General features: G+C 39.2%; 1 protein-coding gene across 1 annotated transcript in view; it reads right to left on the reverse strand.

Moving 5' to 3' along the window:
- LOC118570349 (vomeronasal type-2 receptor 116-like) overlaps positions 1–13,172 on the reverse strand; it is an 82,611-nt gene that overhangs the window by 55,930 nt on the left and 13,509 nt on the right. Inside the window, exon 3 of the mRNA XM_036168725.1 lies at positions 2,613–2,691. Coding sequence (XP_036024618.1) covers positions 2,613–2,691 — 79 coding nt within the window. The remainder of the gene's footprint in view (positions 1–2,612; positions 2,692–13,172) is intronic.

Consider the following 13,172-nt stretch of genomic DNA (forward strand, 5'->3'; position numbering starts at 1 on the left):
GTCCCCTCCTTCCAGGCTGAGCATGTGTCCCTGTGTAAGCCCAAGGTTCCAAACAGCTAGCTCATGCACTAAGGACAGATCCTGGTCCCACAGCCTGGATGTCTCCCAAACAGTCCAAGCCACTCAACTGTCTCACTTATCCAGAGGGCCTGATCCAGCTTGGGGCTCCACAGCCTTTGGTTCATAATTCATGTGTTTCCATTCATTTGGCTATTTTTCCAAGTGCCTCTCCAATCTTGTTCTCAACAATTCATGCTCTTACAGTCCCTCTTCTTTCTCGACAGTTGGACTTCTGAAGCTCCACCAGGGGCCTGGCTGAGGATCTCTGCATCCACTTCCATCAGTTATTGGATGAGAGTTCCAGCATGACCATTAGGGTGTTTGGCCATCTGACCACCAGACTAGGTCAGATCAGGCTTTCTCTCAACCATTGCCAGTAGTCTATAGAGGATGTATCATTGTGGATTTCTGGGGACATCTCCATCACTCTGCCCATTCCTGTTCTCATATGGTCATCATTTATCATGGTCTGTTATTCCTTGAGATTCTTTTGTCCCATGTCAGTAGATCCATCTGGTGTGGTACAGAGAAAAATCAATATTTTTATTTAAATCAGGTTGATTATAAATGTGATCTTTTTCTAAAGAAGAAAAGGGACTATGATATAGATATGATAGGATGAAAGTGTAGATTTTTTAATTTACTTTTAAAGAGCAACTTGTTTGAAATGTCTTACATTGCTATGGATTTTAATTTATTGATACAAATTTAAAGTTAATTTTGTTATACTGTATGTGTATTTTTATTCTTGTTTAAAGTATTATGTTTATATAATTCATTTAAATTTTAATGGAAAAAAGTATTCCATGATAGTCAAACTTATAGTCATGTTAAGTTTTCTAGGTATACATAGATATATTTCAGATAGGTAATCTTCAAATACTTCAAAGCCCTACAGAAGATGGCATTTAAATATTTTAAAAATTTAGACATTCTGGACAATGAGACATGTCTGCTCCTGGCAGCACCAATTTACTTCAGATAGGAGGATAGGCATTGAAGACACTTCATATCTTATCTTCACCTTGGCAAAAATATCCATTTGGGCAAGAAACTGTTCTTGCCTGGACTACTTGATCGACTGGACATGCAGGACCCATAGGAAGGTGACCACTGGACTTTGCTTGGCAAAATGGTCATTCAGGTTCCTGCTTCAGAGAGAAAACTGCAATATATTCCACAGGACACAGAGAGAAGTGACTGAGAGACTCTAGCCCTGTGGGCTGAAGACAGATGCCCCAATTTTACAAAGGAACTTTACATGAATGTCCAGGCTTCCAGGTGTCTCTGTCTACTCTTGCAAGACTCCCGAGAGTTGCTTGTGCCCTCCCATTTCTTAGATAATAGTATGTCCTTCTAAAGTCTTTGATGTAGTTTAAGACTAGATAGTCATAATTTGCTTAGTTATGATTAAGAGATAAGTTAGATATTAAACCTTAGACTCACAAATATAAGATAGATAGGATATCTTCTTTAATTTTGCTGAATACAAATAGACTAGATATTATAAATAGACAAGATATTGTAACTGTAATTCTTGCTTGATAATTGTTTTGTTATATGTAATTTTACTATGATAAAGTTAAAACCTTCTTTTTTGGAAAAAAAAAGAAAAGGGGAAGTGCTGTGGATATCACTCTGTATAAATAAAATTCTGATTGGCCAGCAGCCAGGAAGGAAGTATAGGCGGGACAAGCAGAGAAGAGAATTCTGGGAAGTGGAAGGCTGAGGCAGAGAGATGCTGCCAGCCACCGCTATGATTACCAACATGTAAGATACTGGTAAGCCACGAGCCATGTGGCAAGATATAGATTTATAGAAATTGGTTAATTTAAGATATAAGAGCTAGATAACAAGAAGCCTGCTGCTGCCATACAGTTTGTAAGCAATATAAGTCTCTGTATGTTTACTCAGTTGGGGACTGGCATGTGACAGAGATTTGTCCTGACTGTGGGCCAGGCAGGACTGGAGAAAACTCCAGCTAAAGTGGCTCTCAGATCTCTTTGGCTATTACCTCTGTATTTGTCTCTGTGTTTCTTATTTACTAAGACTGTTCAGAATTTTGTCTACATTAAACCAGCTTTTTGATAGAGAGTCCAATTGTCTTCTCTTGACAAAAGACACCAGCATAAGGTAAAAGTACTTTCAAATCCCTGTAATTCCAAGAACCTAAGAGATCAATAGTCCTTAACCTCTGCATTTTCAAGATTTCTCATTGTAGGTCTGGCTTTGTTCCATTTTGTCTTCTGTTTTCACTCATTAATAAAAATATTTTTTGATCCTTGGTACATGGCACAAGGGAAATCTTCTTAATGGACTCCAGCCAGATATATTACATCCATTCTCATTAATCATTTTTAATTAATAATTTGGTGCATGGAAAACATGCACCAAAATTTATCCTAAAGGAGATGACATTTATGTGAAAGACAAACAAGTAAACAGCTTTGCAGAGCTTCACCTTCAAGAGTGAATTTAAAATGGGAAGGACACAGAATAACTAAGAAAGCAGGAATTGTGATTGTCTGTTTGAGACCCTTTCTTTGTAGTACAGGTTGGTCTCACACTCATTATAGTCTTCCTGATTCACACTTCCCAATGTTTTGTAAAGACAATAATCAGCCATGAATCCTAAAAAGATTTACATTGCTCAGAAAAAAATCAATCAAACACAAAATATCCTTGACAATCTACCATATAATTTGCATAATCTGACACAGAATGCTTTTAGTCATATTGAGGAATTATTTCTCTTTTTACTAAGGGTATAAAATAAAACTATAAAATTAAGGGTGTGGTGGTCTACACTTGGAACTCTAAAATTGAGTAGTGGATGCAGGAGAAAACAAATTTGAGGTCATATACAGATATAATCAAAATTTGACACTAGTGTGGTTTACACAAGATCTTCTGTTAAAATGAAATGAAACAAAATAAATCCTGAGTTGGTGATTAGATGCTGTCAAGTCCTGTTCCATAGCCACTGAGGCAGCAATTTTGTTTTATTATTATGGTTAATTGTATCTGGTAATTTCTTCATGATTTAAGATTGATTCTTTCTATCATAGCACAAAGTTTGGGTCTCATTTCCAAAGTCCTTGGATTACCATCACCAGAAGTCATGAGCATTGTGCATTGATTTTCTAGTCAAGCATTTTGTTGTTTGTAGTATGAAAGCAAGACTCAGGAGTAAGCCAGGCAAGCACTTTATCACTGTGCTCTATCCAATCACTGAATTTTTGGGAGATATAGCCGGGTCTGTAGTCCATAGCTGGCTTTTAAATCTCTAAATGCCTTGTGTCTTGCCTTTGTGATGTGAAAAACTACAGGTTTAGGCCACCAGACTTGGCTGGCTATCAATCCATTTTCCCATGTTAAACCCATATTACATTGCTAGATGTATTGTAACCTTGAATTCAATTCTTTCATTCCTCTTGGTCATTTGTATAGCTAGTTAGAAAAATAAAAGGATAGACTGCATGAAAAAGAAAATTGGGGACAGGGAGGCCTTAGGATGGGGGAGGTAAGCAAATAGACATTCATATGAATATTTAATTTCAAGTATAATCTATGACACACTTGTATGTGGACACAACATAAAGCCATTGGTTTTTATGTATATTTTATAAGGAATACATTACTTAAACATTTTCATTGTAAATCCTGAGGATGTAGCCCAGGGCCTATGTCTTTCTAGACAAGCACACTTGAACAGCACCACACCCTTCCTGCCCTTTGATCATTCTAAACTTTCCTATTGCCTAGTGAATTGAAACACCAAATGTAAAATGATAAAATAATCGAAAGATACTCAACTTCTTTGCTGAGCTAATCCTATCTCTCACACTCTGTGACTTCTGAAACATCCAAGAAGTCACCTCAATCCCTGCCTGCAAGAATAGTGAGAGATTAAAATTCTCTGTTTGAGGCAGGAAAACATAGGAAATAATTATGTGGTGCTCCATTTGATTTGAGTTGGGCACACTCTCCTCCTGATAAAATCATTTGGCTTCAAAGCACCTTCATATGCATGTCCCAGGAACATGTAGCATTTTCCAAATAGTGCACCTTCACATCCCAAACATCCTTGGTGCCCTACTACACTTGTTGCTATGTCTGAACAATAGTTTTCATTCATGCATCCAAAAGTAATGAAAAACCTAAGCTGTTTCTATTCAAGTATACTATTTGTTTTCTTTATTTTCAGTCATATTTAATGTGATTACAGAGCATCTAGCTTGAATACCCTGGATTGCAATTTCATGTCAAACCAAAAATCTCTTTCACAGAAAAACAAATCTGTCTCTTTCTCATTGGTTTAAAAATTCTTTGAACATCCTTCACTGAACAAGCACACATTCAAGATGCAATAGAAGCCTAGGCTGGAGAGACAGGAATGGTATAACTTGAATTTCTAAATGGTCTTTTTGTTTAAAAAAAAACACATGGATCCTGATATTGGGGTGAATGATTACTCATCAGAGAAACAAAGGAACATGAAACCTCTTCTCTCTAGAACTTCTCAGCCTGAAAAGCTTTCCTCAGCTGAAAGACTTTAGTTCCTGTCTCTTCATGCTGTATATGCCTTTCTACATCAAACCATATTATTTCCTCTCTCAACTTCCCTAGTGCTGGAATTAAATGCATGTGACTCCCAAGTATTGGAGATAAAGGAGTGTGCCACCACTGCCTGGCTCTATCTCTTAGACTGTGTCAATCTCACACAGTCCAGGGTGGCTTTGAACTCATAGAGATGCAGACAGATCTCTGCCACTAAAATGCTAGGATTAAAGGGATGTGCCACCACTGCCTGACATCTATGTTTTATTTAGTGTCATGTTCTGTTCTCTGATCTTCTGGCAATTTTATTAGCATACACTATGTATCACCACAGAATATGAATAACAATCTACAACATTTTAATGCAGAAAGTGTTCTGGGCCTTCAGCCACATTGATGAAACAGCTCTGTATATTTCAAGTCTTAAAGCCACAGACAGGACTTTCCTGAACTTGAACCTGGGAACCAGCTAAACAATTTGTTGGCTGGTATGGACACTCCAGAGTTCTCAATCAGGTTTGCACTGTGTGAATGTTTCTTTACAGCTACCATTCTCGAGAAACACTAAATAATCAGCCCTTCCATAAGAAATATATACAAAAATATAATTGTCTCTCTGACCCCAAAACATTTAGGTTCTGCACATTATGCATTCTGACTTTGAAAGATATATAACCTCTCATCCCATTCTTCTCCATGTCAACCTCAGTCCATGTGATCTAAACACTTTGCACAATACTTCCTTTAATGTATGTTGAACATTATGTGATACCATATGCTCTGGGTCCTGTTGATGAATGATCCAACCCTGGACTGACAAGACCTGCACAGAATTGAGGCTGAACTCACGTGGTTGCTGGTGAAAATAGAAACCATGAACATGGGTACAGAAATGCAGAGAGAAGATGGGTTGTGTGTTCTCATTGAGAAACAGCAGCAACCCCCAAACTCAGCACATTTATTATATGTAATTGAAAGTAGGAGCACAGCTACCTAAACTGGGGGACCCTGTTTGTGGTGATACATTGTAAACCCTAATAAAGTTTGCCTGGGTATCAGAGGATAGTGCCAGCTACTAGATTAGACATAGAGGTCAGACAGTGGTGGCACATACCCTTAATCCTATCATTCCACAGGCAGACATCAACCTGGATCTCTGTGAGTTCCAGGCAACACTGGAAACAGCCAGGCAGTGTTGGCACACAGCTTTAATACCAATACTGGGAAGCACACACACCTTTAATCACAGGAAGTGACAACAGGGTGGAGAAAGTTATGTAAAGCTTGAGCAAACAGGAACTAAAGCAGTTCAGATGAGACTCTTTCAGGTGTAGACTCAGAGGCTTTCAGTCTGAGGATTCGTGGAAACAGGATTGGCTGAGGAGTTGGTGAGGTGAGGTTGGCTGTGGCTTGATCTGCTTCTCTGCTCTTTCAGCTTTCACCCCTGTATCTGGCTTTGGGACTTGTATTATAAGACCATCTAAGATTCAAACAATACCTTTGGTAAACAGTTTCAAGCTACAATTATCCTATTGAACAATGTAGACACTGATAATTTCTTTACAGATTCAATATCTGTCCCAAGACCAGGGAAAGAGCTTGCCTTTTCTGTGGCTCTGAGGCATTGTGATCCTTGACATGCTCGTGCTTTTAATATAGAATTTGCATATACTTACTGCTTTATACTTTATACACTCTAGGCTTCCATTTATCAGGATCAAGAAGCAACTTTCTCTAATTTATGCAAAATCTGTTCTCCAGTTCATATACATATGATGGACAACATTCATAGCTGATGCTTGTAACCAAAGTGACTGTTAGGGAGACCTTTGTCCATAAATAAATCTCATAGCTCATTAAAAAATTGATTAATTCTACCCATTCATACTTTGCCCCCAGGTACAACATTATAGTACTCTAGATGGGCAGGTTACAGTCCCCAGGTAGGCTGTTTCAGCTTGACTCTTGGGGGTAGATGTTGATTCAGGACAGGTATCAAAATGCTCTTATCATACAAATTTTAGCTAAAACCATTGGTTCTGGGCAGGTAGGAGGTCAGTGAACTGAGGATCCTCCATGTAATACCACTCCAATTTCACTGTTTTCAGGGTACTCTCCTTCCAACAACTGAAGTCAAGTCATAATAAAGATTCAGGCAGAAACTATAACTGATGAGGAATCTCAAAGTAGATGTAAGTGACTTATTCAACTCAAATTCAAATCCAGATATGGGATAAACGTTTGTAGTACTAGGTAAAAAGGATGAAGAAGGCATGTGTATTATGTCAACAGAACCCACCAGGTATATACCTATGTGGACAGTGTCATGAAACAATCATCTAAACAGTAACACAAGAATGGCATGAGCCTGATTTCATATAGTTCTTGTCTATCAGGTACCGGGCCCCTTGATTAAACCTCAGCAAGATGGTTAATCCCAGCATTCTGGAGGTAGAGACAGGCAGATTTCTGTGAGTTCAAGGCCAGCCTGGTTTACAGAGCAATATCCAGGACAGGACCCAAAACTACATGGAGAAACCCTGTCTAGAAATGCAAAGAAACAAATAAAAAAAATCCCAGCAAGCTAAGAAACTTGTAAAAAAAAAAAAAAAGCCTTGTAAACCGGTAATCCCACCACTGTGAGACCTGGGAAGAGAAGTTCTGTGAGATGAATTTTTGTGATGTTGTAGTTCTAGGCCACAGGAGATTCTGGAAGATTAGGAAATGAAAGAGAGAAGATAAGAGATGAAAATGGAGGAATTAAAAATGGAGGATAACACCATATAAGACAAAGGTCTGTCAGCCCATCACTGTGGAGTTTGAAGAAGGAATAATTTCTTCCAAGTCATGCATGGCTAGAATTCACCATATCTTAAAGACCATTTTAAGGGACTGGGGTATAGGCCTGTGGTAGAACACTTACCTAACATGTGCAAGGTCCTGAGTTCCATTTCCAAACTATATATAGTCACTAAATAGAGATATACATGTAAAGAAAAATCACTGAAAATAAATTTTAAAAAGAAAAACCAGAATGAAGAATTCTCTTGCAGCTTTATATGTTAGACCGCATCCTGAATTACCCAAAATGAATTAGAAATTTCTGTTTTTTATTGTGATAGGGTCTCCTGTAATCCAGATTGTCTATAGAATCCTTGTCCATATAGCTGAGGATGGCCTTGAACTCCACATCTCAAAATATTATAATTTTTGTATGTAGAGAGACATATGTATAACTCCATGTCTATTTCAATAGTTTCTGTGAATCCAACCAAGGCTTCCTGCATGCTGGGTAATCACTCACCCATTCAGCTCCATTCCCCTGTCAACCATAGATTCCTATTCTCAGCCCTTGTGATCACACCAAATAAAAGATCAGTTTAAAATAACCCATGTAGAGTGCTGGAGCGATAGTTCAGCCGTTAAAGTCTAGGCTTACAACCAAAAAATAACCCATGTAGAATATTGCCTTCCTAGATATTTTAGGGTTTTCCAGACACTGGGTTTTGTTTTCTTTTGTTCTGACTTTTAATGCTGGGTCTGACCACCTATGGCAGACCACTTTTGCACTGTAGGTCATCTACCTCGGCCTCCAGAACATCGGTACTCTCTTAAACACAGCAAAATCGGGCATTCTGATGTAGTATCTAACAATCAGTTCCAGAAATTTCCACAAATAATGCTGTTTCAGAACTTAGATATTTCCCCAGTATGTAAACTGTTCTAATTCAATAATCCATACATCAGCTTCACATTCTCCTTGGAATTTTCTTTCCATAATTTCATTGGGTCATTGTTTCAGGATTCTGAGGACAGCAGTTAGTGCAACCAATGTACTATGGACGAGCTCATCTCATGGGAATGGTCATGCACACCTGTAATCCCAGTATCCAGGAGGCCCATTTGGTGGGTCTTCATGTATTTGAAACCATCCTGTTTCTATATAATGAGTGCCAGAACAGCCAAACCTCTGTAGATTTCCTCTTTTTCTCAAAATGGCAACATAACAGAACTCTACACTGTCAGAGAAGCAGCCATAAGTCACTCCTCCTTCTTAGCATCCTTCATGCTGCAATACAAATTTAACTTTCTCCCAATAACTGTGAGAAGAGGTAAAGGCTCCCTCAGCCATTATTGCATCCCTCTTAGAAACCCTGCAAAACTAGAAGCCTATTCCCATAAGGATACAGCAATGCTCCATGGGTTACTAACAGTTTTCCTGAAGATGCTGTCGTCCCTTTACCTCACTAAGATAGGATCACATCACATGGACACCTGTTTGGACCTCTTAAATATGCCACACCTTGCTTTGAATTCCCGAGTCCATTGCCTTCAAATTTAAAAACTAAACTGTGACTGCTTCTGCACTAATCTCAATAGTTCCCTTCTCATGGTCAAGCACAAAACCAAATCAGTGGACAGATGCTGTCAGCAGGAGTACATAAAGGACCACCCCTGAGAAAACTAGAACCATCCTTGGTGTGCCAACCTTGTACTCAATGAGCTCTACCTCCCTAGCATAGCCTCTGTCCTATTCAAAGGCCTTCCCAGTGTCCCTAGCCACTGTTACTCAACTTCCTTATACTCAGCACCTACTTGTGCTCAGATAGCCGCTAAACCACAGGAATCAGAGAGAGATGGATCCTGTTCACAGATCTGAGGATGGAGGTGTCAAGGGGCAACATGTGATATAAGCACACACACACCTTTTGTAGATCAATTTTCCCTTCATCTGATTCCCAAGTAGAAAATTTTTCTAGGGCAAGGACACATACATGACAGCATAAGGTTACTGAGGTGACAATTTAAGATGCTAGAGTAGCAGAAAGATTCCTATTTCAGCCAGGCAGTGGTGGCGTACGCCTTTAATTCCAGCACTTGGGAGGCAGAAGCAGGTGGATCTCTGTGAGTTCCAGGCCAGTCTGGTCTACAGAGTGAGTTCCAGGACATCCAAACCAGGACTACACAGAGAAACCCTGTTTTGAAAAAATAAAAAAGAAGGAATCCTGTATCAATTCAATTTCACATCAGTGTGAACTACAGAGTGCACTGGAATTCACAGGTGTTCAGCAGTGTTTATTGTAACCCTCAAAGTCTTGGTTCTGGCTGGTAGAGGAAGCTCTCAATCCTTCCTTATTTGAACACTAGTTCCAGGTGTTCATTCAGGAAGTTGACTTCCAAATATAGATGCTGTAGATTGTTGAGTTTGGAGAACAGAGGAATGATCTCTATAAAACACTAGTCTTCAATTCTTTGGTATCCAAGCTATACCAGAGTATGTGTACTTCATTGAGAAGTGATTCCTAAAATTTTCTCTCTTGGTCCAGGTAAGGGCTATCAATGCAATAGTGACCACATTTCTGCATGAATTTATATCCAATTCCTGTATAGAGCCTGTCCTTATTATGTCCAGAAGCTCTGGGAAATTATATACTGCATTGAACCTTTAAGCTTTTAGGCTTTTAGCAGCAGTTCAGCTGAGATCCATTTTTGAGGAGGACTCAGAGGCTTCCAGTTTGAGTAAACAAGATTGGCTGAGAGGTTGGCAATGTGAGGTTAGCTGTGGCTTGTTCTGTATCTCTGATCTTTCAGAATTTACCCCAATAGCTGCCTCTGAGTTTTTTATTAATAAAATCATTTAGCAATTCATCTACATCTTCTTTATGACATTTGATGAGAAAATACCATCCACTGTACCAACCCATACATTCCAGAAATTCTGTTGATCCTACTGAGAATTGAGCACTTATAGTCTCCACTTCCTGGGGGTAAAAAGGAAGGAGATTCAGATGTCAAGAGACCCACTTTATAATCTACTTTGACCTCATATCTGAAATTCCCTTTATTCCATTGCTTGAATCCAGTATGTTTCCCCATCTACTGGCCGCATTGTTAGGAACAGAGTACTTTCATATAGATGGCATCTATTCTGGCCTGTGCTCTACACACCATTAGCCTTTTCCCATTATCTGATTTCTGCAAGCTAGTGGCATCAGAAGGCTCTAATTCATATTGGACTACATTCTGAACTCTGTATTCACTTTCTTCCCTGCATACACTTCCCCTGCATGCTACCTTAGTCTCAATTACCTTGGCTGAACCATTTGTGCTATCACAAATCTGGTTCCAAAATACAGCCTTCATCAGGGATCCCAAAGGCAGGCTTGGGAAGTCCAGGTTACCACCGTCATTTGGATGTTAGTTTCTGTGCCAGTAATGGTGCCCTTGAACAGTGGTGGGACAGGGCTAGTACTGCAGAACCAAGGTTGCTAAGGCTTTGTCTTTCAGCACATTACTTCATTCCAGTTTCAGCAAAGAGGTTAGGTTCTGGAAGCTCTTCTTCACCCTACAGGAAAACAGATGCTGTAGAAACATGCACTGAAAGAAATACTTCAGGCAAAACACCATTAAGACACTATTTTTGTCATCTCATTATAAAAACCAAGCAAATCCTCAGTCTCTGCTGTGGCAATGGTGGTACAGTTGGTTTTCCCATTACTCAGTGTCTGTCATTATCAAAGTCACAGTCCCCTCACAGGCCTCCTATAGGATTTATAGGCTTCTACTTGAGGACATCTTTAGTGATATTCTGCCCCAATTGCAGCCATCGCACCCAGAATCCTATTCCATTAAGATCTGGGTAGGAGGAGGCTGAATTTTTTGTGGGCAATTATACAAAATGTATACATTTAAATTTCTTGGAATGACTTACAGGCTGCAGTCCAACAGTGGCTAATTCTGATTGGAAGTCCAAGAATCTAGGAGGTGCTCATGCCTGTGAAGTTGGGTGTCTCTGCTCATCTGCTGAGTTCATGATGAAGCAATGTGTAAGATAATGGAGATGGCAAGCAGGCAAAGAACCACATTCCTTCTTCCATTGTTCTTATGTATCATTCCAACAGAATGTGTGGCCCAGATTAAAGTTGTGCCTTTCAGCCTCAAGGTCTGGATTAAAGGTGTGTGTTGTTAACCAGCTTCAAGGTCTGGATTAAAGACCTGTGTCAGCCAGCCACTGGATCTGGATCAAAGGCTTGTTTTCTTTCATCCTCAAGATCTGGATCACAAGTGTGCCTTCCGTATCTGAGTTATAATTCATTCCAGATATAGTCAAGTTGACAACTAGGAATAGCCATCTCTCATTTCATCCTAATATGTATGGTTTTTTATTGTTGCTATTATCTGTATTTGTTTGGTGTGACCATATTGAAGAAGTAAACGTCACATAGCACAGGCTAGCTACGAGTCATGAAAAAACTCATGATTCTACCTCTACTCTTGAATTCTGAGAACTTTAAACTGCCTTGTGCTCTTTATAGAGTACTGGGGATGCAACTTTCAAGGACTCAGGGAAATTGAGCATGCACTATATATGCAGGCCACCATCTGTAGGTGTAACTTAAACATTTTCAATTAAAATGATTATAGATTTACTAAGTAAAAATGAAGAAAATACTATAACAGAGGACACTAGGCTGTGGATCCCAGCATAACATCAAATTTACAATTCCCAGTCCTCAGTCTTGTAAAGGACAGAGCCTGATATAGGCAAACTTACCTAAAAGCCCTAGGTAGCCCAGACTGGCCTTAACTGTCTGATCTTCCTGCCTGTGTATGGCTCAAAATTACAATATATCTTGTAAATCTGGAAGCCAGGGAAAGCTGTAGATTACCAGGATTCACTCACTGACTCAATCAAACCCCATTTTTATTAAAAGTTTTGATTTCATACAAGAAGTTTTTATTCAACAAAACTACCTTAGAAAAAATACACTTAAAAAAATTTAGTCAATAGAGACTCAATCTCCCAATCAGATGGACCCAGTTCTTGACACACTGGGCTACACAGAGATGGTGTGAGGGGAAAGGAGTATAATAGGGTCAGAGGACCCCTATAAGGCCCTCAGAGTCCTGAAATCTTGAGTCACAAACTGCTGGGAACAGGAGCCCTATCATGTGCGTCCAGAGCAGATAAGTCACTTACCTCCATTAGAAGGCCTCTTGCATGCTGGAAAGGCTTTATTAGCAATACAGCTACATTTCAAGATCCTATATTTAGGAAGGGAAAACAGAATTTGAAGGTTGTTTTGGTTTTGGATTTGTTTTTTGTTTGTTTGTTTGTTTGTTTTTTTCCAGACAGGGTTTCTCTGTGTAGTTTTGGTGCCTGTCCTGGATACATGTCTGTAGAACAGGCTAGCCTCAAAGTCATAGAGATCAGCCTGGCTCTGCCTTCCAAGTGCTGGAATTAAAGGTTTGCGCCACCACTAACCAGCTGGATTTGGTTTGGTTTTGATTTGATTTTGAGGTGTAGCTTTGGTGTGGTTTTGCTTTAATGAAAAATTCTTATGGATTAGAATTTACATGTTAGTATTTTTATTCATTTGAGGTATTTTGGAGATGGGGACTCAGATAAGCAAGGCTGGCCTTGAACTCCAGCTTCTTCTTGATCTGTATAGTAACCTTGGCTCATTCTGGAGTTCAATTTAGGATCTGTCTTAGATCAATTTAGTTAAATCCTCTATAATCCCTTAAAGTATGTTTCACAGAATAAAGTT

Source organism: Onychomys torridus, chromosome 19, assembly GCF_903995425.1.
Source record: "Onychomys torridus chromosome 19, mOncTor1.1, whole genome shotgun sequence".
NCBI lineage: Eukaryota > Metazoa > Chordata > Mammalia > Rodentia > Cricetidae > Onychomys > Onychomys torridus.